At 34.7% G+C, this 26,927-nt stretch overlaps 3 protein-coding genes and 1 pseudogene across 5 annotated transcripts; 1 reads left to right on the forward strand and 3 right to left on the reverse strand.

Moving 5' to 3' along the window:
* Positions 1-25: 25 nt before the first annotated feature.
* On the reverse strand, positions 26-4,288 carry LOC122296458 (annotated as a pseudogene).
* A 1,406-nt stretch (positions 4,289-5,694) lies between these two features.
* On the reverse strand, positions 5,695-11,121 carry LOC122317677 (protein REDUCED WALL ACETYLATION 2-like). 2 transcript variants are annotated; one of them, XM_043134732.1, is made up of 16 exons: positions 10,852-11,121; positions 10,499-10,590; positions 9,817-9,954; positions 9,655-9,711; positions 9,483-9,555; positions 8,965-9,123; positions 8,501-8,650; positions 8,141-8,396; positions 7,947-8,068; positions 7,688-7,774; positions 7,526-7,614; positions 7,377-7,439; positions 7,151-7,207; positions 6,703-6,799; positions 6,465-6,623; positions 5,695-6,102 (listed from the first exon to the last, which is right to left on the reverse strand). In XM_043134732.1, the coding sequence occupies exons 1-16, from the start codon at positions 10,882-10,884 to the stop codon at positions 6,097-6,099; spliced, it is 1,638 nt and encodes a 545-aa protein (XP_042990666.1). In that variant the 5' UTR covers positions 10,885-11,121; the 3' UTR covers positions 5,695-6,096. The 2 variants fall into 2 exon arrangements, with proteins under 2 accessions (XP_042990666.1, XP_042990665.1); XM_043134731.1 differs by having other exon boundaries at positions 9,817-9,957.
* A 3,817-nt stretch (positions 11,122-14,938) lies between these two features.
* LOC122317703 (phosphopantothenoylcysteine decarboxylase subunit VHS3-like) lies at positions 14,939-19,491 on the reverse strand. Of its 2 annotated transcripts, XR_006244624.1 has the most exons (4): positions 18,833-19,337; positions 17,455-17,749; positions 16,133-16,268; positions 14,939-16,033 (listed from the first exon to the last, which is right to left on the reverse strand). XR_006244624.1 is itself a non-coding variant. In XM_043134733.1 (3 exons), the coding sequence occupies exons 2-3, from the start codon at positions 19,208-19,210 to the stop codon at positions 17,504-17,506; spliced, it is 624 nt and encodes a 207-aa protein (XP_042990667.1). In that variant the 5' UTR covers positions 19,211-19,254; positions 19,347-19,491; the 3' UTR covers positions 17,047-17,503. The 2 variants fall into 2 exon arrangements, 1 of the variants encoding a protein (XP_042990667.1); XM_043134733.1 differs by lacking the exons at positions 14,939-16,033; positions 16,133-16,268 and adding an exon at positions 19,347-19,491 and having other exon boundaries at positions 17,047-17,749; positions 18,833-19,254.
* Positions 19,492-21,299: 1,808 nt separating this feature from the next.
* LOC122317724 lies at positions 21,300-21,889 on the forward strand. The gene has a single exon (XM_043134735.1). The coding sequence runs from the start codon at positions 21,331-21,333 to the stop codon at positions 21,643-21,645; it is 315 nt and encodes a 104-aa protein (XP_042990669.1). The 5' UTR covers positions 21,300-21,330; the 3' UTR covers positions 21,646-21,889.
* Positions 21,890-26,927: the final 5,038 nt, after the last annotated feature.

A 26,927-nucleotide genomic window follows, 5' to 3' on the forward strand; every position in this document is an offset into this window, starting at 1 on the left:
ACAGATTTCTGTTATGGAGATGAAAACCCTTGCAGGCAAATATTACTCTTATGACTTCTGAGAATTTATATAAGCCAGCAGTCTTCTGTACCGTACTTATATTTGAATGCTTAATCCCGCGCATTGTGAGATGTAATTGTTATGTGAGTTGATTTAATTCAATCTTATAGAACTCGTTTATTTACATTTTGCCGCCTTATATTTGACTGTAATGGCGGCGTATAAACAGGGCCATTCCAACTCCAAATCATAAAATTGAGAGTTATTCTGACTATAGGCTGAAGATAACTCATAATTTTTGACAAAACTGACTCAAAAGTCGAACTACTTGATCAAAAAAGCGAGTCTTACCAATATTGAATGGATTTTTTATGAACACCAAAGACAAGGAGCATAAAATACTTGAGACTGCTATTGCTGTAACCATGTTGTAGATAATGCGCTTGTTGTCTTTACTGGGCACAAATGCATTTTTTAATGTATTCGATAGTTCAAAGAGTCCCTGAGAAATCTGCAGGAACTCAAAAAAATTGGAGCGTTAATTATACCAGTTATTTGCATGAAGTTTGGAACACCTGATCTTGGCTGAGCATTTGGAACACCTGATCTGCAAATTCATTGGGAATCATTATAAGGTACTATTCCATATATAGGTGAATCGATGAATGTCCGTGAAAATGTACATGATGATATGTACATGTAAAACTTTCCTTACATAGAGGAAAAGCTAGCAGGATCTCTAGAAGCTATCCTTTAATACTGACAAAACCTTTTAAAAAAATAGCAAGCATTCACAGTTTTGAACTTCACAATACCTCAACCAGATATGGATTTGTGCGATGTAGGTCTCTGGAGTTATCTTTCCGAGCCATCTGGCAAACCAAAGACAAAATATCACAAATAAATCCACTTATAATGGGGAGGAAAAGCTAGGAGGATCTCTTCGAAGTGACCCAAAATGGGGGCTGCATGTTATGACTTCCATGTTAGAATAAATCAACTACAGATGGATTAAAATATATGCCACTTACGCAAAAAACGTCAAACTGTAGCTACGTACATGCTGGGCGACGGTCCTCAAGCATATGTAGGCCCTGGTAAACAAGAATGAGATTGTGCATCATTAACTTGCAAACCGTACTGTAATACTACAAAATGGCAGCGTATTTGATTGAGTTAAGCATACGTTATCGGAATCCACGAGGTATAAGGATGGTATTTGTTGTAACTAATCTTGTCTAGCTTGTAAATAGACATGAACCGCGCATATCCCACTCTGTTAGCCCAAAAAAAAAAAAGACAAAAAAGTAAACCACAGTGCCGCTAGAGATATCAGTGCAAGAGTTGTTTTTATTGATATTCTGCGCTTTGGTTCCATCTCTTCCAGCTTCTCCAACCACATTTCAACCTGAAGAATTAATAAAAAGTAAAATGTAATGGATTTTTTTTTTTTTTTGGTTGCCCGGGGGTGTTGGGGGGGGGGGGGGGGGGGGGGGGGGGGGGGGGGGGTGGGGGTGGTGAGGGCTAAAATAAAAAACTTGCACAATATTGACTTAGAACTTACAGTTGGATGATAGAACGCATATACCATCCCGATTATCCATATGTAGCGATCAAGTCCAGAACGGAAATGCCACTCATGCATACGAGGCAGATGTGATCTACAAGGATTTGGGTCAGTGTAACCTGGAATGATTTTAGGACTTTTTCAGTATTACCTGAAATGTTGTTGTCGGGAAATATGAAGTCTTAACTAGTTACGAACCAAGGACTGTAAGTGGGCTCCAAACCAAATCAAACATTCCAGGTACTTCCCATACTACGATAATTAGCAAGAAGCAAGAAACGATTTTCACAGCGATTACCAGCCCAATCTCATTGTACTTGTTCAGAAAACCGAGTACCCCATATATCGTGAGAGTGAAAAGGGTGTGCATGGGGCAAATGTAGTATACCATGTAACTGTTGTTTAGGACTACACAGGAAAATAATACCAAGAAATTAAGCCTCCACCCCATCTGCGCAGAAAAACAGAAAAGATATTTCAATTAGAAGCAAATAAGTTTGTGAGAGAGCTCGAAGCAATCTTTGTTTTTTTAGGGGACTGCAAACCTGTGCAAATCTTGGAAGGCTGAAATCTTTATGGACATAATAATATGAAAAATTCCCAAATCCAGTCATCCACACATATGCAGCCAGGCATACACGTACATAATTATGGATTTCTGTTGCAGCGAAGTAATAATACATCAGAAAAAGTGCCTGTCAGATTACAAAAGTAAGACCGCCGGTAATAGTGTGGCAATAAGATATACAATTATACAATAACATGAAGCCTAAACAGCTTGATGTAAAAAGTGTATATACTGTTCATATTGGGAACAACAAGATGGATTGTGATGATGGAATCGAGTTTCACTGCATTTTGCAGCCGTTGCTTAATTCTTTAATGTTAAACCTGAGGCCAAACCAAGCTAAGAATACCCTTTTACGTTTTGCATGGTCAAAGCTTTCACCATTTATAAATTTCAATATCTTAAGAAATAAATTTTAATAAATAGATACCGCATGTGAAAGAGCCGACTAACCTGCATCCAACCTTTCCACTCTTCTGTTTGATGCCTGTTTAAATAAAGTATGGATTTCCCAGTAAATGGTGACCTTTCATGATGTATCTTGAAAGAAGATATTCCCCAAGCTATGATGAGAAGGAAGTAGAGAAACAAGAAGAGATCCCGGCTGTAACTCTGCAAATACAAATGATAATCAAGAAGGATATCCATCAGCAACCAAAAAAATTATAATTCAAAGATAAATACTAAATATAGATGCAATCCATTTATCAAACATCCAGCCCACAATTTAATGAACTTTTCAAAAGTAAAATATGAAAATTTGAACTCTTGGTTGAAAATATGTATATAAGAGTTTGTTAAAAATAAAGAAAAAAAATACTTGAAAGTTCCAATTAGTTCTGTGAAAATAATATCCTAAACGATTGAATTTTAAAAGTAATGCAGATAAAGAAAGTTCTTTTGCTGTATAAGGGAACCAAAAGTGACTGAAGTGTACGTAAAAATATTGAAAAATGCTATAATGGCTGAATATAGTGTAAACCACATGTGATACCCCTATACAAGCCATAAGGTATGCATATAGCATGATAAAAGCACCTTCGTTGCCGAGTCAAAGAAATCTGTACGGTCACAGAAGTAAAAATATCCCATAAGAAGACCAAATTCGGAGCTGCAACAGAAAATCGATGAAAGAAGTATGCCACGATTATCCAATGGAAGAATCTATTTCTCAATTTCAATCAGGAAAGTGGTGCACTCACATAGCTCTAAGCGTCAATCGGTTTTCAATCAAGAAAGACCCATCCATGGAGAGGAACCTGAAAGGAATCATAAAGCGAGGCATGTGGCATTATGTGCTTAAGCAAGCACAAATTGATTTGAAAATTAACTACTGCAGGACAGTCTTCAAACCTGATAATAAGAGATCCAGTTGGACTTAGATATTTAGAACAGGCTGATTGGATACCTCCTCCCCCCCCCCCCAAAAAAAAAAATCAGCTTTGTTTTCTTCCTTAAATGTTCCGTTCCCTGCTTCAGCCAAAGTCACATCCAATTGCCTGCTAGTAGAAAGAAAAACTTGAGTGAACACAGATTTAATCAAAGAAACAAAAAGAAAAACCTTAATTCTTCTTTCTTTTGTTTCCCTTGTTAACGAAAGACAATATTGCAATTAAGATTTGCACGATATATGAGCATGAGCCAATAAAGCAAGACCAGACTTTGAACAACAATGTGCATAACACATAATTTGCTATGCAGGAACGTTTTTTAGGTCTTTTATAAGTTTGGTGTTTGAATTTCTTGGAACCATAAATTACATACACACACACACACCACACATTCCCATATCTCCAACAAGAAAAAAGATTCTCCAACTCACGGATTGGCAGAGACTAAATACTTCTTGTATTTCAACAACTCGGAATAGATCCAAGCTGCAAATATGGGTATGATTTCGAGCAAAACCGCCACCTGAAATTAGTAAAAACAACCAAGATACGCATTATAAAGAAGCAACATAAGCCGAAAGCATTTTCCATCGGAAACAAACACAGCCTAAGAACGCAGGACCAACCATAACGATGTACGACATGAAGCATTATCCTCAACGACCACTTGAGCAATCGAATACGAGAGCAATATCTGAAAGCACAGAAAAGTGCAAAACAAACGCGTACCTGTCCAGGAGTTATGGGACCACCGATCAGCATCTTCGTGACGGAAACCAAACGAGAAGTCTTAGTTGGAGACAAGTTCAAAGGGATTGGACAAGGTAGGAAAGCAGCAGAGAATTAATAAGAGTGGGAAGTGGGAACCATCAATGTGAGAGCGGTTACTTCTGAAATCGCCGTTTCTTCAAATTGACAACACTCCCGTTGCATTCAAGAATGACAAAACTACTGAAAACGATTTAGATTTTAATTTCGATACAACAGTAACCTCTGCAACTTCTCCAACTCATTCCTTTAATTTCTACATTTATGATCCTTGTAAAAACAATCGTTTGATCAGTGGAGGATCCTGATCTTGTGTGTCTAAATTCCCGTAACCAACTGAATCCACTAACCTTCTACATTTTCACTTTATTATTTCAGTTACTCATCAAATAATAATTAATTTCATAACCCATAACTCATTCATCCTCAATAAATATGTGGCTTGAATAAATGTTAAGAACTTCCCCACAAATCTGTTACAGTTCAGTGTTTTTCTTTTAATTGTTCCTCTAAAGATGGGCATAGTCTTCTACCTGAAAATTCGAGTCTTTGTGAGCAAGAAAAGAGTGAAACTTCACAAGACGTATATGTTCGAAAAAATGGGCATGAAGTAAGACCTCATGACCACGAGGTGGGTCCTTTTGATTCGTAGAAGCTATTATAGCAGAGAATTTGTACCTCTGTCAGCAAAACTGGACTGTAAAATTAGAGAGAGTCGATACTCAGGAAAACGATTACGAAGCAGAACCTCAAAACAAGAACGTGTGATTTCATTTTTAATTTGAAAAATATAAGCCTTTCTTACTCTTTGGTCTTTGCTATTAAATTCTTGCAAGTCTGGTGTGACAGCATTGAGTAATAAAAACAAAAATGATAAATGATTTATGCGCTCCTGGGAAAGTATTTTTCATTTTCTTTTGAGATAGATAGGAGAAATTTAAGATTCATATATATAATAAAAAAAAAAAAAACAAAAAAACAAAATTTTTCATGTTAAATTCCATTTATTGTAAATGTAGAATTCGAAACTCGTTTGGTTATACAGATGAGATGAGATGAGATAAGATGTTTTAAATGGTAATGAATTAAATATTGTTATAATAATTTTTTAATATTAATTTAATATTAAGATTTGAAAATTTTAAATTGTTTATTATATTTTGTATAAAGATTTGAAAAAATTGTAATGATAATTGAGATGAAATGAGATGTTTTGAGTTTTGGTAACCAATCGGGGTTATTAATATTTTGTTATATTATGAAACCCACTTCAATTGCGTGGAAAATGCTAACTTCTAAATAGACTTCTCTTAATATTAATACTAAAAAGGGTTTCCTTTATTTCATTCTTTTGTCATCAGATCAATAACTACATGGCTGCAGTAATTGGTGAATCCATGTTGCCATCCCCCAAAAGGAAATTTGGTATTTCAATTCGATTACTGTCTTAGGAACAGACATAGAATTACATGACTATCAAACGATCCGAGGTACAATTAATCTATCGGATACGGATCCGAATTTACAAACTTAAATTGTGCTTCTCATCATTTTACTATAGCTGTAACAATTAAGGCAATGAAAAAACACAACCCTTTCTTTGGAGTTTATATCTATCCATTACCCAACTTCTACGATACAAAATATGTCCAAAAAACCTGCTTTTCCCCCAATAAGGACGTGCCAAGCAGCAGAAGATTCCATATTCCAATTGGTTTTTGGCAGCAGAATGGTACTCTTCTGCTCGGAGAACTTATACAGAAGCCAATCCCCTTCTGTATTATATTTACGTACTCCAATGCTCAAACCTGTGCATTATACAAGTGCCAGCAAAATCTCTCATTAAAGACAGCAAATCATCAATGAACTAGAACTGATAAAAACACTGATCACAGGGTTCAAACTGAATATTTGAGCATAAAGTATACTCCAGGTAATTCAGCTGGAGGCACTAGCCCAACAGAAATGGTGATGCACTTGATCTTTGACTACTAGGATGAAGACAAGCACAAACCCATTTATGCTGCTCAAATCATGGGGGTTCTATTTTTTAGTCGCTAGTGACTGCTGTCCACCTAATTATTAGAGTGGCGGACAGCAGACGGGCATGAAAAGGATATCAAACTGACATGGAAGTAAATTCTTGAATAAAAGGAGGAGCAAGTCTTACCAAAAACTGAGGGACTTTCAGGAATACAAAAGACAAAAAGTATAAAACACTTGAGACTGCTACTGCTGTAACAATGTTGTGGACAAGGCGCTTGCTGTCTTTACTGGGCACAAACGCCATTTTCAATGTATTTGTCAGTTCAAAGAGTCTGTAAGAAATCTGCAAGAAAGCAAAAAGTTGCAGCATCAGTCGTACCAGATATTTTCATGATCTCAAAGTTATAACATCTTTTACTTACAGCAACGTATATGGAAGTAGTGAGCATAAAATTCAACATTGGATAGTTTGGGATCAGAGAAAGCAACAATTTTGGCTGACCATCTGGAACACCGGACCTGCAAATTCAATGGAAATCGTTGTTCGATAGTGTTCTATACTCATGTGAATGGATAATTGTCTGCACAATTTGTACTTATTCACATACGTATAAACATGTCAGATGTACTACACTTTCATCACATGGCAGACACACAAAACAAAGCTTCACCAAGATAATTTATGCTTTCTTTCAAATTCAGAAATTAAAGTGAGAAGCATGAGCTTCTGACATGCATATCTGCTGTAGGCTAGCAGCTAATAGTTTGAAAGTATGCATTAACCATCATCTGATAATAACAGCAGCAGCTATCCTTTTATACTGATCAAAGCTTTAAAGTAGGCATTCACCATTATGAGCTTTGGCATACCTTAACCAGATATGTATTTGTGAGATGTAGGTCTCTAAAGTTACCTTCCCAAGCCATCTGGAAAACCGAAGACAGGATATCACAAATATTAGTCAGAGATAAATGAATTCAAAATGAGAGGAAAAGCTGGTAGAATCTCTTTAGACTTGCAGAAATGGCAGCAAGTGATAAGACTTCTATACTAGAGTTGATCAACAACTTGTGGGTTAAAATAAAGATCACTTACGCAAAAAGTGTCAAACTGTAGCTACGAAAATGCTGGGTGACATTCCTCAAGCATATGTACACCCTGATCAAGAAGAACTAAATGTCTCAAACTAGCAAAACGTTTTGAATATTATAAACTGACAACATATTGAACTAACATATGCATACGTTATTGGAATCCATGAGGTATATGGATGGTATTTGTTGTAAGCAATCTTATCTAGCTTGTAGATATACTCGAACCAGAGATATCCTGCCTAGAAATCCAAACTGGTTAAATGAGAGTCAGACATTTGATGTATGATTTTTGTTAATACCAAATTATAATACCGTTAAAGATATCAGAGCAACAGCTGTTTTTATTGAGATTCTGCGCTTTACTTCTGTTTCTTCTAGCTTCTCCATCCACCTTTCAACCTATAATAATTCATGTCAAATTCGTAGTCATTAACTCAAAAGAAAGGCAAAACATGACAACTATTTAAAGCTCATTTTGTTAAAAACAAAAGGAAAATGTAAATTTTCTATTGGAGGAGGGGAGGGATGGGAAAGAAATAAGAAAGTTGCACAAGATTGCATTAGAACTCACTGCTGGATGATAATAAGCATATATCATCCCAATTATCCATATGTAGCGATCAAGGCCTGAACGAAAATGCCACTCATGCAAGCGGGGCAGATGAGATTTTGAGGGGTTTGGGTCAGTGTAACCTGCAATGATTTAGAACTCTGGGTCAGTGCATAGTTCTTGCAGGAAATATGAAGCTCTGGCCAGTTACTAACCAAGAAGGAATGTCAGTGGGCTCCAAACCAATTCAAACACTCCAGGCACTTCCCATATTAGGATAACCAGCAAGAAGCAAGCCATAATTTTTAAAGCAATGACCGACCCAATCTCATTGTATTGGTTCAGAATAACAAGCGCTCCATAAACCATTAGAGTGAAAAGGGTGTGCATGGGGCAAATGTAGTATAGCATGTAACTGTTGTTAAGGACAATGCAGATGAAAAATACCAAGAAATTAAGCCTCCACATCATCTGCTCAATAAAAAAATAAAAAAAAAAGGTTATTACAATTGAACGCAGATTAATTTGTATGAAAGCTCAGAGAAGCAACCTTTGGCTTTTGAGGGAATGCAAACCTGGGCAAATCTTGCAAGGCTGAAATCTTTGCGGACATAATAATATGAAAAGTTCCCGAATCCAGTCATCCACACATATGCAGCAATGAAAACTCGGATGGCATTATAGATTTCTGTTGCCGCGAAGTAATGGTACATCAGAAAAAGCACCTGCAAGGTAGAAGAGAAAATTTGGACCACCAACAATGAGGCAGCAATTAGAACATACAATTGCATAAGCCTAAACAGAACAATATAAAGATATAAAGAGTTTAATGCACTCAAGTCCATATGTATTGTTTATATGATATGGACTTTGACAGTGTGTGCATTGCACCACTTGCTAAATGATTTTATGTAGGAGATGCCCAAATCAGCAGGCCAAGAAGTCTTGCATAATCAGAACTTTTACCCCTTAAATGAGCATATTTTGAGAGAGTGAACTTTTCAACAAATAAGTACATCATTTGAAAGAGCCGACTAACCTGCATCCAACCTTTCCACTCTTCAGTTTGATGCCTATTTAAATACAGTATGGATTTCCCTGAAAATGGTGACTTATCATGGTGTATTTTGAAAGAAGTTATCGCCGAAACTATGATGAGAAGGAAGTAGAGAAATATGAAGAGATCCCGATTATAACTCTGCACAAACCGATGATAGTCAAGAAGAAAAATTCCATCAGCAGCCAAAAAAGATATAACTCGGACATAAATACTCAATATAGATGAGTCCTTTCAATAAACTTTTCAAAAGTCAAATATGCAGGTTTTCACTTTTGGTTGTGGATGTACTATATGAGAGTTCATTATTAACTGAAACAGACACCAAAACTTCCCAAATAATTTCATAAAATAGTCAACGTTATTTTGGTTGAAATGTGATTGCAGTAGCACTTACTATGATTAAATGTTTCTTGAGCCACATACTTCACTAAATGCTAATGAACCCCTAAATAAGGAATGAAATATATAAAGCAACATAATGAAGTCATGAACAGAACCTTTGTTGCCGAGTCAAAGAAATTTGTACGGTCACACAAGTAAAAATACATCATAAGAAGACCAAATTCAGATCTGTAAGAAAGAAAAAGATAGAAGATCGAGAGAAAGTCAAGATTCGATCCACTCTAAGAAAGTATTTCTAAATTGCTGTCAAGGGAGTAACTCACTCACATGGCTCGAAGTGTCAATCGATTTTCAATTAAGAAAGGCTCATCCATCAAGAAGAACCTAAAAGGGTATCATAAAATGATGCATGTAAGCTTATATGGTTAAGCAAACATTGATTGATAATAAGTTGAATACTCAAAAGAATCCAAGACCATCTTTAGAAACCTGAAAATTGGAGATGTAGCAGGCGAACTTCGAGATTTAGGAGAGGCCGATTGGAGGCCTCCCCCCTCTAACAGAACAGCTCTGTCATCTTCCTTAACTGTGCCATTCCCCAATTCAACCAAATTTACATCTGAGAGCCTACTAGTAGACAGAATATATCAAATTTTATTAACATAGTAAACATTTATACTCTCTTTAAACAAAAGAAAACATCATGCACAAGAAAAAATCGTCGTCTAATGACTCTTTACCTTAATTCTAACAATTTGATCTTAAATATCTTTCATTCTTAATGAAAGATACAAAAAGCTCCGATGAGAGTTGGCACGAATGCATATATATATATATATATATATATATATATATATATATATGTGTGTGTGTACACACACACATACATATAGACATATATTTCTTACATATGATTATTCACTAAAGAATCGTGAAAATAGAACTAATATTCACAGAACATATGAGCATAAGGCAAGAGAGCAGAGTAGGATGAACACGTGCATTACGTACAGGATCGATATACCACACGATAAGTCTATGACTTCAAGAAGTTCAACATCACACTTATAAAAAGAATTTTAAGACTTTCTGCATAGAAAATGTATGCTGCATATTTGACTGTAATCATGAACAACAAGATTCCTACAATCAAAAGAATTATCCAACTCACACTTTGGCATCTACTGAACTTTTCCTGTACTCCAAGAACTCAGAATATATCCAAGCTGCAATTACAGGTATGATTCCAAGCAAAAACGACACCTGAAATCAATAAAAGACACAGCATAAACCACTATTACCAGAAATAGCTTCAAAGCCACTGCTATTTTTCTTTTTTGATGAAAGATGCCTTCATTATAACATTGAAAGAACAAACAGAGTTACAATCACAAGCATGTTTCTACAATATGTTCAGCATATTATCTACAGTATCAAAAAGCATTGCTCAGTAGCTACCGCTCAAGCACTCAAAAAACCAGAGCAAGATCCGAAATCAAACAAGAACCTCAAAACGCGTCGTACCTGTCCAGGAGTTATAGGACCAACGATCACCATTTTCGAAACAAAAACCAAAGGGAGCCTCGGTTCAAACGAAATTCACGGGGATTTGGAGCAGACAATCGACAAGCATTCCACTGAAACCGCGGATTATGGCGCTCCGGAACCAGATCTGAAAGGAATTTGAAAGGAGAAAGAGAGAGAAAGAGAGTTGGGGGGATGGGGGGGATGTTAGTATCGTATGAATCAGTGGAAAACAGAAAGAAGGCCAAGGAAAAGGTGAAAGACGGGTTGGGCTACCAGAGGGAGACGTTAGTGAGGGTGATGTTCCAAACCATTGATCTGTGTAAATATTGCAGTGTGATTAGTTGGTAAAAGCCACCGTTTCTCCAAACCAACGAAGTGTATTGCTATATTTACTATATACTAAAAACGGATTAATACTCTCTTTTATATAAATAAAAGAGGATTGATTAGTACTCTCCACTCGAAACCAATTCGATACAAGAGATACGAATATATTTAAATTTTAAATTTTAAATTCTATTTAATTTGAGATAAAATTAGAGAAAATCTCAATTTATGAAAACTATATTTAATTTTTTTTTTAATATACATTTATTAGTGCCGAGGGTACAAGGTGCGTTTGAACCTAATCCATTAGGGAATAATTGATGTCTGGAACCAAAATCAAAATTCTTCACCGAGTCTTACGCAATAATCATGGGAAGACGATCGTTCCTTGGTCAATAAGTCTTTAAAAATAAAAATAAAAACTTAATTTTTTTATTTACTCACATACTAAATGCATTATTAATATAAAAGACCTAAAGCATATCAATATATAGAAATATTAATATTAATTAAATGTGAGCAATTGCTCGCAAATGTAATTCGAATAAATTTATTGGTGATTGGTCGGTGGTACAATAAATAAATTAATAAAGTATTGCCACCGTCGAGTCACAAGTGCCAGGAGTGAATTTATTGTCGGCAAGTTTTTGAGCATACGTGTCATTATCGTTGGCATTTTACATTTTATTGACCGATTATCACAAAATATTGCAGCTTTGGAATTACTTCTCTGTCCCTCGCTCTCTCTCTCTCTCACCCAATTCGATATATTCTTCTACCATCAAAAAATAATAGGCGCATTTTAAGCAATATCAAAGTAATACAGGTAGAAAATTGTTTTTATTAAAGGATTAGAAGATGTTGACTGAGAGTGATGATCGGTAGCACTTCTCTTTCTACATAGATGACATTTTACCCAATTTGCTTCTTTTTCTTTTGGAAAATACTATTCCCGCATACAATTTTTATAAAAAAATTAATTAAATTTTTTTAAATTTTTTTACTTAATAATTAAGTAAGTATTTTTAAATGAATATATCATTTTTTTATTTTTTAAAAATTTTTAAATAGCTTAAAAAGGTGAAAGAAAAAAAAAAAAAAACAGAGTTGTGGTAGAAAATTTTGGTAGAAATCCTCTATGTAAGGCTTCTTTTCTCTTATGGTGAAATGATGCATAGTCTTTAATAATAATGCTAAATGTGTTGAGATTTGTCATATGATAATGATAATCTAATTGATTAGACCTTTGGCTATTTGGTCCCTACCATTTTGACTCTTCAAATTATCAACGTTATGATTGTTTTATTTTTTCATTTCTTTTAAAGATCTTTAAATGTTTTTAAAAATAATAAAAAATACATAAATTCACTAGTATTAAATTTTTTAACTATTAAAATAATAAAATTAAATACACTAATGGGCAAAAGAATTGATCAAAATTAGGGAGCCAATTAGCTTTTTCCATTTATATAACTATTGGTCATGGTTGATTCGTACCATTGCACCAATATAGACGCCGCTTGGTGAAGCAAGGTTGTATTAAGCAACTTTAGTGATCTTATTATAGAATGCACCCATCCAAGACACTGAGAGTGTGACTTGAAGGGCTAGAGAACATGATTTTGAAGGTTGGTGTGGCTCATAAAAGAGTCGTGTAGTAGTGTGAGGCTGCATTTAAATGTTGAGGTAAGCACAACTTAGAAATGAGCACAATCCAATCTAGGTGATGGATTGAAATTTTTTCAGACCAGACGTCCTTAGAGATTAGACCAGATTGGTAGTTGTTGTTCCGGTCGGTCCAATCCTCTTTTTTAAATCAATTAATAAAAAATTATTTAAAATATTAAATTAAAATTAAGTGACTTATTAAATAATAATTATATAATAAATTATACAATTATTAAAGAATATAATAATACATTAATCTAAATATATATAATTATAAGTTTAGTACCAATACTATAACTAATAACTATACTAGTAGTATTACTACTATACTATATGTTAGTGATAAATTAGTAATATTATATTAAATAATACTCTATATAATTATAGTGATTTAATACTAACATATTAAGTTAACTATACTAATACTATTATAAATTTATACATATGATATAATTTACACTATAACTCTTATAATATAATAATATATTAATATATACTCGTACTATATATCATAGTTATATATTAAAGAATTTAATACTTATGTAATATGTGATATATTAATAATTAATTATATACAATTATTTATATAAATAATATATATATATTGTAAAATTTTTTCATTCGGTCCAGTCCGGTTCGGTTCAGTATGAAAAACTCTTGGACCACGAATTGGACCGAATTCGATCCGATCCAAAACTAGCCGGTCTAAATTGACTGAATATCACCCCTAACTGAGCTATGCCGAATTCTTTATAAATAATAGTAAATTAAGTAGATTGAGTGAGTTATGTGGGACCCATCTAAAATGAGTTTAGTACTGTTTATAAAAAATTGAAAAGAATTGTGAATCTCATGTATAAAAATATATTGAATTAAAAAAGATTGTAGATCTTACATGTAATGAAGTTTTAGGTTGAGATGAGTTTAATAATTTGAGAATCCGATGTTTGGATGTTATACTCGATTTAAAATTAAATTGAAATAAGTTAATCCCAACTAAGTCTTGCAACCAAATGAGTTGATGTTTTTGCAAAGATGATTGACGAATGCAAGGGATTTGATAAATTAGAGAATTTATAGAAATTAGAGAATTTATAGAATCATGAAAAAATCGAGCTAAATGGGAAGGCTGCGGAGATTCAACATATGTTTGCAAATAGAAAAATTCTATTTGTATTGTCCACTACATCACATACACTAATATGTGATTTCTCATTTTTGCCATTTTATTTAAATACATACATATTGATGTGTAAATATGAGTATTGAAATAGAAAAACAAAAATAACAAATTACATGTTGATATGTGGTGTGGAATGAGAAGTAACATTTCTCTTGAATTTTTATCTTATATCATCTTACCACATCTCATTTCCTCTAAAACATTATTCAAATATAAACAATTTCAAACTAATCATTACAACTTTTTTCAAACTAATTATTACAACTTTTTCAAAATTTCAAATAAAAAAAATCAATTTTTTTTCAAATATCAAAACAAAAACAATATTTAAAATATTATTTAACTTTATAATATGTTTTATTCAACTTTTTTTCTCTCATCTTTCAAACTCTAATAAATACATAACTTAAACTATCTTATTACTATTTACAAATCATTTGACTACTATTTATAAAATTTATATCTTATCTCAATTCCCAAGCATTCCCTCCTTGTTGAGAGGTATTGGGTTTGAGGAAAAATGAGAAGAAGAGAATGATTTTTTTACAAGAATATGTATCCAGACCGAATTTTTTTTTGTCTAGTTTGGAACTTGAAAATCTAGGTGAATTTAGGCAATTATCCACCCGGATTGGACTTGGTTTACCCACCCTAACTGAATCCAATTATTTAACTGGTTATTCATAATTGGATATTTTTTTTAGAATAGAATTTTTGTTTCAATTCAATGTTATTTTGGATTTACAAAAACTAATGTTTAAAAAAGTGAAGTTAAAAAACCAGATCCATATTCGAATATTCTCGATATTCAGACCCGAATCCATAAATTTCCAAATATTCAAATCTGTATCCGAATGTAGCCCTAAATTTTGAGATGGTATTGAATACCAAATAAAAGGTCACAACTTTCAGAAGTAATCCTTACTCTAAAGTAAATCATCGTTGAGATTCAAATCTACAAGATGAATTTTGCTATTCATCATCTCTGTACATCATATTTATTTTTATTTTTTTAAAAAAAATTAAGATTTACTCTTATTAAACTAATTAAATTTTTTTACTTAACATTTATATAACAAGTATTTAATAAGAGAAAAAAATAAAAATAAAAATAAATGTAATATGCAGTATATGATGAATAGACTTTTTTTCAATAACAATACATGTCAAATCACTTAAAAGTAGCTCAATAAAGCACCACCTTCGGTGGTCTTCCTTTGTGAAAAGAGTAATGTTACATACAGTCATTTTTGCGCACTCTACTGATATGATTGACTGGATTAATTTTTTTTTAATACACAACCAATCATATCACTGGAGTGCATAAAGGAGTCCGTAAAAATGACTGCACATAGAATTTTCCTTGTGAAAATTAGTTGCTAGCCACACGCATCCATGTGCCATTGTTCTACCACCTCCTTAAAAACAGTTGTCTCCTAGCAGTAGTATCTAACAACAGTGTGAGCATTGGTGGCCATTCCAATACAACCATGGAGGTACAAAATTTACTACTAAAATAAAAAAAGTAAAATAGGATCAAACTCACAAGCGAACAAGTAAACGATCTTAAAGGTGATGTACACCTACTGCTTAGTGAGAGCTCTCATTAGGTTAAAATATGAACGAAAATATTATAAAGTTAAAATTTTATTTAAATATAATTTTTTACTTTAAAATTTATAAAATTTGTATTATTTTTATGTTTTGTTTTGAAATTTGTAAAACTTGTATTTTTTTTAATAATAAGTAGATGAAAATATTAAAAATTAAAAAATCAATTATAAAAAGTTTCAAAATTCTCTGAAGTATCCGAACGTATCTCTTGTATCATCTTTATTAGTTTACCCAAAGCTGATGGCTTGACATTTGGTCAAGCCCATTAGCCCAAGTGAGTTTCTGTCGTCTCGTACCTTCGTTTGGACTGTTTGGAGAGGGCTTAGCGTCCAAGGATGCAATGGGACAAGGTGACCCCACCAGGCCGGCCCCATATTTTTAAGAGAGCTGACGTGGCGTAACATTAAAAACACTTATTAACTCGATTATTTTAAAAACAAATAATAACAATAAAAATGAAAATATTAATAAAAATCATCACCTCACCTGTTCTTTCGTCGGTAACGCATTATTATTCCCCAAATAGAATACGACTTTAAATCATACGGCTTATCGTTTGTTCGTCCGTCTCTATCAATCCCCCGTCGTATCTGTATGCACCTGGATAGATAATCATTCCCATCTGTTCACAATACCAATTCCACGTCAGTCCAAAATCATTTTACTACACACCCATAACGTAAATGTATATATATTATTTATTATATGTTAACAGGAAAATAAAAAAAGATGCCATGGCTTTAGTCGACTCGTTCGTTGGCCGCTGATTTTGAGCCGTCTGTCTAATATTATTGGCCCACCCTCACCCTGGTATGATCAATATGGTAAAGTACAACGCGGTTGAACTACCTTTTGTAAAGTTAATGAAAATTCTCTATCCAAAAGGACCATTTTTTTCTTTTTCTTGTTCTTTGTATCCTGTCCCTTCTTTTCCGTGTTGAGCTTGCATACCGTAAAAATTGGGGGGTTAAATTCATTTTCAGTATTTGTCTATTACGTCGCAATGACTACTCTTGTAGCGCCACGTCACCTAAGAAGAATATCGCGTTAAATAAATAAAATAAAATATATAATTGTGGTTTCGGTTTTGCCCCTCAACACCCACAATCAGGCAGCAAAGCAACCACAACGCAACTAAAAAGGCTAGGATCCGATGCAGGACTGGACCCATATTACGATTTATGAGAAGCATGGGAGGGATCTCCATGCTTTTTTTATCCTCTTTCAAGTTTCAACTTCATCCAACCAGTCGGCATAGCATAGCATAACCATATGTATCATTCCCTTCAACTGGGATTTATATTCTTCCCCCAAACAAACTCATTAATTCAGCTCCCTAAAGACAGATTAACAAAACTAAACAGTAATAATCATAATATCATCCATGATGAAGAAGACCATATCAAAATCCTAAACCAACATCAAATAAATAAAAGTTTTACCAACATTCAACAATCCAAAAAGATGAGAAACAAAATAGAGCCCACAACCTAGAGAACCTGCAACCAAGCTAATAGATGAAAGTCTACAACCTCATCTAAAAATTCATAACTTACAGATATCCTAAACCAGCACTTTCAAATAGTTCTTCAGAATAACACCCCCCCCCCCCCCCCCCCCCAAAAAAAAAAAGGGAAAAACAAAAACACATAACTAGACATTACCAGGTCACACTTATGACCCTTAAGACTGCTACCATCATAATACAAGGAACTAACAACAGAAACCTTGAACCATTGTATCCTTCTCTCTACAAACAGCAGATAGATGGATCTTTATAAGAGCAAGTGTGAGAGAAAGAGATTGACCTATGATTTCAATGGTCAGTCCTCAACCCAAGGAGAGGCCCTACCCTAACTATCGCTTGGGTGGTCTCTCGTCATCCTCTCCACCATCATCATCACCGTCTGAATCATCTTTATCCGGCCTTTTCCTCTTTGCCGGAACATCAACCTTCCCACTGGCGTCACCATCATCTTCATCCTCATCCTCCTCCTCAACGTCTTCCTCCTCGCCATTCTCCTGTGGTTCAAAATCACTGGCATCTTCCTCATCCTCAGCACGGCCAACTGGCCTGACAAGGTAGTCTGTTCCCAGATCCCCCTAAAGATTGTTTCATGGATTTCATAGAAAGTGTAGGACAGAAAGAAGTCAGAACATGCAAAATATAGACCAACAGCTGAAAAGAAACAGTAATTAGAAATAGATAATATATACAACGGAGGAATTAAATCAAGGTTCCAAATCTCTTTTTGGAGAGTCGGTTTGGGGTTCTTAATGAATCTAGCGTTTATAGAATTTTCAGAGTAAGTTAAGAGGAGAAAATTTCATGAAAATGGAAGTATGCTAGATGTGGATCTGCTCCACCTTAGGCATAGTGAGTCCCAAAGAGATCTGTCAGAAAATGAACTTCTTAGTTAAAGCGGTATCGTCAAGACCAACCAAAACAATAAAATCAAAACCGGTAACATATGAACAAGAATTAAAAACATCAATTCAAGGCGGATGGGAATAATATCAAATCGAGCATTAAAACATATGAAAAAGTACGCAAGGAATCATTCCATGAGGTCCATCCAATGCCATACTGGCCCATAACACATCAGAAAAACAACTCGTACAGAAGGAACCATGGCTTAAAACACAAAAATTTCCCAAATATCTGATTTTTTCCTGATGAGTACTTATTCACAGGCTTAAAACATTAAAAAAAAAAAACGATAAAAGCTTCAGATCTGCAAAAACTGACCACCAAGCAAAGAGATGATACTGATATTGAATGACTTACAAATTAAAGCATACAAGTATCAAATAGCAAAGCCTAGATTAGCATACATATGCATCACTTTTATATTTTGATCGGTCATATAGGTTCAGTTTTATCATTAAATTATGTCTATGAACATGTTCACCGCAGGTAAAAAGGAGTATCTACCAATATTAAAACAACAACGAGATCTAAGAGGAAAAACAACATTGACTGAAGCTTGTTCTTCAAATACATAATTGAAAGAAATTCAAAAAGTTCCCTGGAAAACTAATATTTTTATCCGAAATACTAGAAATATTGATTTTAGAAAAAGATCTGAACCACTTTTACTCGCACAAACAATCAAAAAATCCGAAATACTAAAAAGAGAAAAGAAACTGAAAATAAGATGTAGATTAGAGAAAAATCATTATTACCTTCTCTTCACCATCCTCCTCCTCGTCATCGTCTTCCTCGTCATCGTCGTCATCGTCATCACCATCGTCGTCATCGTCATCGCCGTCGTCGTCGTCGTCGTCTTCATCTTCGTCGTCGTCCTCGTCATCTACTGACTGAACTGGAGGACCACCAGACGAAGGTACGACCTCCTGCACGTCACCGTCATCGTCATCGTCATCATCCTCTTCCTCATCGTCGTCGTCATCGTCTTCGTCGTCTTCATCATCCTCATCACCGTCCTCTTCCTCACGGCCTTCTTCTACACCATCTTCGACCCCATCTTCACCAACTTCTTCGTACAAACCCTTAAGTTCCTTTTCTTCTTCGAATTCCATCTCATCCTCCATCACCTTCATCTTCGTTAGCTCACGAAACTTTCCCAAGAAATATTTATTATTTTCTAGCAAAAGAAATCAAATTCAGAAATTGGAAAACAGGGAAGAGGGAAAGAGAAGGGAGAGAGAGGAGCTAGCTTCTTCGTTCTCGCTCTACCAGTATCTCTGCAACCGTGATCTTGGCCGTTGAAAGATGAATTCACGCGGATCGGTGACGTGCCAAGCGATCGGACGGTTTTCCTTAGAGAATTTGTATTTTTGTGTCGATAGAGTCCTTGCGGCGCTCGATACGCCTTTCTAATTCAGCTGCTTCTCACGTGCGGGGAAGGGCTGAGGTATCTAGGGTTAGGGTTTTCTCGTTTCCCGAGTATTCTATTGGGCCTTTGTAACCTACCCATTTTGGTATTCACATGAATCCCAGGGAACCATGTGATTGGGCTAGGATCTTACTTTAAGGCCTATAGCTTGGGCCCAGTCTGAAAATCAGATTTTGAAGTTTGATCCAATAGCTTTAGAGAAATATTATACTTAAAATAGATTATCCAAAAGTAATTTCATAAACTAATATAATTTGATATAGTTTATCTGATTATAAAGTTAATTTTATTATAAAATAAATAAGAGTTTTTCTCACCTTTTTTTTTTTTTATCATCTTCTGCCTTGGGATTAAATAAAAAATAGATAAGAAAAATGAGGATAAAATAATATATATATATATATATATATATATATATATATAATATACAATATATAAAAGGATACCCAAGTTAAATATTTCATCAGAATTTTGTTACTTGTATTCATTAGATAAAAAATGCGTTCAAATGACATAAAGTTTGATCTTTAAATAGGAAAACCAGATTCGAACTCCCAAATCCATACCTAACAAAATCTAATTTTTCAAATAATATTGCGTGTTCATGTTATTGTTTATATTGGAGAGATGCCAAAGATCCTTTTTAATTAGTTCCATGTCTTAGGTCATGTACTGATATGGCTGGCATTAGGAGGCACATGGCGGTGTCGTTATCAGAACTCACAATCCATGTGCGACTTTATACTATGATTATGGCTTTCACATTTTGGTGGCCCGGCTGTGATTTCTCATCATTGATCATCGTCCGTTCAAAACGGCTTACGTGGGGACTTCGATCTCCACCATCTAAAGCTATTAAATAATACTCTTGAAAACGACTGCCGCGTTTCGTTCTTTCATCTTCATTTCAAAGAGTTTTGTTATATATAAACATAATCACGTATTAATCTATATATCAATATTGATTTATTTATATTTAAAATTTAAATTAATATTATTTTTAATATAATTTATTTTTTAATTAATCACATCACATTAATACATATATTAATACATAATTATATTTATAATTATATTTTTTATTTCAAAAGACTTCATCAGGAAGGCAGACAGGTAGAGTGTGGAAGAAGCCTACACGACAACAACTCAACAATTTTTCATTAACATATTGGAGTTTTGACTAATTAAGGCGGTTTAGTCTCCTGACTTTGTAAACTCGTGTAATGAATTGTATTAATGTCAATTTAATGCAAAACATTAATTATTTTTATAATTGCATTTCTAATAATGATTAATTAACGAACGGAATGATAAAAGCATTTTATATTTTGCTAATATTTTGAATAAAAAAAATTTTATAAAAATAAATTCACAAACTCATCTGATTGTATATGACGTGTCATAAAATAAAATAAAATTTTATTTTAATGTATCATATAAAAACAAACTATATTATTGTAAATATTATATTATATCAAATCAAGTATTTTGTGATATTTTTTTAATTAAATCATTTATCAAAAGATTTTAGAAACAGATTTATAAACAAATTAAACCGACAAAAAAAATTATAGTTAATTATTTTAAGAATCAAATTAACGGCGCCAAACAAATTTAGAAACATAACATATAAATCTGTTAATTTGATAGACCTGTTCATGCCACTTGGATTTTTTATTTATTAAAAAAAAAAAAAGTGTGTTTATGTCATAAATCACATGCGGTGGGTTGGTCAATCCTCGCTGGACCACGTGTAATCGATAATAATAGCATGGAACCAAGTCCCCATTATTAATTGTTCCCATATCTAATCTTTACCCGCATATGCCAAGAAGAGCCCCGACAAAAGAAGAAAGAGGAGACACGGCGAGACAGGTTTGGTGGATGTGTTCGAGGTCGTGGTACACGATGGCTTTCCGGTGGCCGGAGTTCACTTTCTCTCCGATGTCGTCGATCTTCCGGTGGCCTGAAGTTAATCTCTCCTACCTCACAACAGGGTGGAGCATCGGGAACTTCAGCTGGTGGTTGTATTCGACTTTTTTCGATGACATGTTCTGGACCGTTGTCACTGTGTTGGAGTCTGTGGCTTTGGTCGCCATGCTCTGCTGCTTCTTTGTCTTCTGTGGCTGTACCCTTTGAACTATTCATTTCTTAAAAATATATATAATTTACTTCACTTCTGTACACACATATAATATGGGTTAGTTCGCCAGGAACTTCTGACACCTACCTGGTAGCTGATTTAGAGGAAAATCTTATAGTTCTTAACCTTCATATGTATACAGAAAATCTTCGGCTATTATTATATGTAGCTGTTTGCAATATATGCTTATCTATGTAGCTGTACCCAATTCAAAGAATTTCTCTCTTCTTTGTTCTGGTTCGTCCTTCTGTTTTTCCCCTAAACATTGCAGCATATGTGAGAGAGCAATGTGGCCGTATGGTGAAAATGGAGATGTTTTATTAATAACGCTGAAAATCCATGAATGATTCATTGGGGTTGAGGAGAGTTCGGTGAAGGAGGGAAGGTTTCTATATCCTTGGAAGTAATGCAGATATGTATAATGCAGAGTCAATGTGTTTGTACGGATAGTATGATGAAACTGCAGCCTACTCTTGTTGTTGTTTGATGGATTGAGTATAAATTTGAGTTTAGCGTGGAGATGAAAATGTAGGAAGAGAGGCAAATTAAGGAGGAAGGCGTGGCGTATCTGAATCTGCTAGAGAGAGAGAGAGAGAGAGAAGGGGGCGGAGGGCAAGGGAGCATATATATGGTGTGGCTTAGACTTGTGATATTTCAATCTTAGCTTTCTAGTTTTACTTGTTCTTTGCAGTAGCAATTTTCATTACATCTGATTAATGCATTTGGTCAGCTTTGGTGCTCACAAGTGCTCGATCTTCAAGCATTAGGCTGGATATGCTCTATGAGGACGGGTGCTAGCCTTGAGGAACTCTGTCAATTGCCTTAAAAACTTGTGCGATATCAAGAAGCTTAATTTACAGGTTGGGGACTCAAAACACAGGCTTCATTCAGCTTTGAGTCCTTGCTCCCTGCCAATGGAAGTCCAATACTCGGTGGCTAAAGCTAACCCGGCTGCATGCTGGTTAGCTTAGCCACCATTCCATATTAATGTGGTGGCCTTGAGCAATAAGCAGTCCAAACGTTGTATATTCTGACACTATTCACCAAGCAAAAATGCGTAATAATCTCAGATGAGGATTCTCTTCAAATTCACACACACACACACACATACAGTTAGTTATGGTGCCAAAGTCATTCAAAATCCCATCCTAATCCCTATCAAATATCTTGGCTGAAGATACGATACCTTAATTGCAAAGGATGTGGAACTTTGTGCACCTTAAATCGATTGACCTCTTTCATTTTCAAAAGCTAAAAGCATAACATTAATTTTGTCCCAACTGGCTATCATCTCAAATAATTGAAAACTTTGTGCACCTTAAAAACGTTGAATGTGTTGTCGTGCTTATATACTTTTATCTATTATAAACATCATGTTCAGTTAATAATTTGAGCGTATGGAACCAAAATGGGTTTAGATCAACTGCAACTGAGATCGACTTGATTGATCCAGTAGACATGGTTTGTTTGAAGTTGTTCCAAAAAAAAAAAATCGCATAAAATTGGTGCTCAATCAGACATTGAATTCATCATTTGAAATGGGTTTAACATCTAATTATGAAACCATTGCAAAAAAAAAAAAAAAATGATGAATCCAAAATCCAGCACAAAGAAGTAGACAAATTAAAAGGTAATTTCTCACATTTTTCTGGAAAATAAATTAGAAAAATGATATACCCCTTAAGGTAATACCGCAAATTCTACTGTCATATTTGTTTGAAAAAAGGACTGAGAGAAGAAATTATTCATCGTATTGATTGTATATCATTTACAGTAACTGAGTCTATATATAGACTGTATAAAGAATAAAAAAGGAATCAAAGTTGTTACCAATACAACAGAGAACTACACTAAGCACAGTAGAGAATAACAACCAAATAATTGTACTCTACAGTGACATTCTAGAAGCATTTTACTACTGTGATGCATGTGTATGCTCCAACAGTGAGGCTGGGTGTGGTGTAGAGTGGTTTAAGCTAATACACCCCCTCAAGTCCAAGGTGGTGTCAACCACATTGAGACTCGATCTAAAGTGAATGAACTTGTCGGCAACTAGAGGCTTGGTACGTATATTTGTTATCTAGTCTTTGGAGCTACAGAAAGCTACTCCAAGAGTATTGGTAGCAACCCTATCTCGAACAAAGTGGTAATCTATGTCCATATGCTCAGTCTTTGAGTGATACATTGAATTGGCTAATAGATAAGTTGCTCCAAGGTTATCACACCACAGAGTTGGTGCTTGATGAAGAGGGAGACTTAGCTCACAGATGAGGGTTTGAATCTAGATGAGTTTAACTGCTAAAGAGGCAATGGCCTTGTATTCAACTTCGGTTGATAATCTAGCCACTGTTTTCTACTTTCAAATGAGATGCTTGCCAAGATAGATACAAAAACCACTTGTTGACTTTCTATTATCGGGGCATCCACCCCAATCTGCATTTGAGTACACTTGTAAATTAAAGCTGGATTGTGATGCAAAAAATAGGCCGTAATTGACAATGGCCTTGAGATATCTGAGTATGCGTTTAAGAGCATCCTCATCCCATTCCTCATCCCCATCCCTATAATTTAACTCAAAATCACATTTCCTCAAAATTTTCCCTAAATTTTATTCATCTTTCAAAAACCTCCTACATCCCATTCCCCATCCCTATCTCTATTCTATTAAATAATATTTTTCTATTCTTTTTTTATTACTTTTTTCTTTCACTTCTATTTACAAATTTAACTACTCAATATTTTTTCTTATTTTTTGAACTATTACTCTAGTGAATATTTTAAAAAAAAATTTAAATTATTTTTTTGTGAATATAATAATATTTTTAAAATTAATTTTTTTATTTTTTCGTAATTAATTAAATTATTTTTAACATTATTATTTAAAACTATAATAAATATGAGTATAAAAGAAAGTGTAGATGATTGAAAAATTATTTATTTTATATATTAGAATAAAATATTAATAAAAATGATTTAGGGAATGAATAGTGAGTCCCCAAATATGGGGACTTACTGTTTATTCCCTAAATCTTTTCCCTAAAATAGGGATCCGGATGTGGGGGGTATTTTGACCAAAACCCTAAAATAAATCTTAAATTATGGGGAATATAGAGCTTTGGGGAACCGGATGGGGATGCTCTAACAACACTCCAATGTGTCTCTTTAGGTGAGTGCATAAACTGACACACCTTATTCACGACAAAAGATATATCAAGTCTAGTTAGTGATAAGTATTGGAGACCCCTAACCAGGCTTCTATACAAAGTAGCATTATCGAATTTAGGTGCATCAAATTTGGAAAGTTTAATCGAGGATGCCATAAGGGAAGACATGGATTTTGCATACAACATGTTGCTACGGGTAAGAAGAGATTTGATGTATTTTCTTTATGTAAGCAAAACCCCATGCTTAGTATGATTGACTTCAAGACCAAGAAAAAAGGATAAGGACCCAAGGTCTTTGATTGGAAAAGATTGACCTAAGTCATGAATTAAAATAATGATGGCAGAGGGCTATGAGGCAGTCATGACTATGTCATCAACATACACTAAAAACATTGTAAGATTAGCATGAGTAAGAATAAATAATGAATGATCATCCTTAGATGCAGTAAAGCTATACTGAAGAAGCCATAAGCTTAGTTGGGCAAACCAGGCTCTCGGGGCCTACTTGAGGCCATAGATAGCCATATGAAACTTGCACACGTAGGTCGGATAAAGCCCTGAGGCTGTTGCATGTGGACATCCTATATGAGAGTGCCGTGTAAGAAGGCATTTTGGATGTTTAATTGGCGTAGGGGCCATTCTTGAGCCACTGCAATCGACATGATGGGGTGTATAGTTATGGGCTTGACCACAAGACTGAATGTCTTGTGGTAGTCGATACCAGGCTGCTAATGGAAGCCCTTGGCAACTAATGTTCAAAATAGCTGTTGGCATTTGTCTTTGTTCGAAAAACCCACATGTAGCCAACTATGTTAGGAAAGGGGACAGGGGGAACTAAGCTCCATGAGCAATTTTGAAGGAGAGCAGTATGTTTTTGAGCCATGGCATGACACCATTTGGGAAGCTTAGAGGCAACAAACTAACTCGAAGGCTCATCAGAACAGTAATCGTGGTAGAGAAACACTATCGAGTGGGATAAACTATAGTCCCATTTGCAACAATTCGAGGTTGGGAAGAATTTGTGGTGGCGTGAGTAATTATTGGAGAATGAGGAGGAATGAGAATTGGTGCAGCATGGATTGAATTTGAAGATGGTATTAAAGACTCGTGAGAAGAAGGGATTTGAGGGCTGGAGGTTGAAGATGAAGATATGAGAAGAAATGAGTAGTCAACCTGGGCCTGGGCTGAGTAGAGAAGGAGATGATTGTGGGTGGCTGGATGAGAGGGGAGGTGGGCCTAATAATGAGGGATGAAAAACAGGTAAAGGAATGGTTGTAGAAGACGTGGGAGATTGGGCTGTATTGGGTCGAGATTTTGCCAAAGGAAAAGAGGCTTCATGAAAAAGGACATCCAACATATAGTTTGTTGGTTGTAAGATCCAAACATTTGTAAATTTTTGTGGATTGCACTGTATCCTAAAAATAAATATGAGGTTGAACGAAAATTCAATTTATGTGAATTATAGGGTCTTAGATTTGGCCAACGCTCACAACCAAAGACTTTTAAAAATGTGTAATTGGGATCACACCTATGAACCATGAAATAAGGAGATTTATGTTTAAGTGTTGATGATGGATGAAGATTGATTAAATACATGGTAGTCTCGAATGCCTCGGCCCAATAAGTAAAAGGAAGAGAGGAGCGGGCTAAAAGAGCAACCCAGTTTCAACGATATATTGGTGTTTCCATTCGACAAGACCATTTTGTTGATAAGTATGTGGGCATGAGACACAATGATTGATTCCAAGTTTTTGACATATGGAGGAGATGGATTTAAATTCACCTCCTCCATTAGTTTGCAAGGTGATTAACTTTGTTTTAAACATAACAAATGAAAAAGGTAGAAAAACTTGGATGGCACCCGATTTCAAAGTGGAAATAACCATGTAAAACGAGTGAAATGGTCAACACAGAATAAGTAGTATTTATATCCATTTTGGGAAACATGGCTGGATCCAATAAATTAGAATAGACTAATTCTAAGGGCCCATTGTAAGAAGCCCGACTTGAATGAAATGGTAATTGATGCAGTTGGGCCCGTGGGCATTCTGGACATTAAAAAGTTGTATCACTTGGACATATTGGCAAACACTTATTATTGCAGAATACAAGAA

The sequence above is a fragment of the Carya illinoinensis genome, chromosome 1, assembly GCF_018687715.1.
Source record: "Carya illinoinensis cultivar Pawnee chromosome 1, C.illinoinensisPawnee_v1, whole genome shotgun sequence".
Classification (NCBI taxonomy): Eukaryota; Viridiplantae; Streptophyta; class Magnoliopsida; order Fagales; family Juglandaceae; genus Carya; species Carya illinoinensis.

Bases quoted from the DNA above. Each gene is read 5' to 3' on its own strand.
- LOC122317724 (XM_043134735.1), top strand. From the start codon at position 21,331: ATGCCAAGAAGAGCCCCGACAAAAGAAGAAAGAGGAGACACGGCGAGA.
- LOC122317703 (XM_043134733.1), bottom strand. From the start codon at position 19,210: ATGAAGGTGATGGAGGATGAGATGGAATTCGAAGAAGAAAAGGAACTT. The intron at 17,750-18,832 runs GTAATAATGATT...AACAATCTTTAG, and splicing joins AGGAGGATGGTGAAGAGAAG to GGGGATCTGGGAACAGACTA.
- LOC122317677 (XM_043134731.1), bottom strand. From the start codon at position 10,884: ATGGTGATCGTTGGTCCTATAACTCCTGGACAG. The intron at 10,591-10,851 runs GTACGACGCGTT...TATTGATTTCAG, and splicing joins GTCCTATAACTCCTGGACAG to GTGTCGTTTTTGCTTGGAAT. The intron at 7,440-7,525 runs GTATGCATATGT...CTTCTTGATCAG, and splicing joins ACCTCATGGATTCCAATAAC to GGTGTACATATGCTTGAGGA.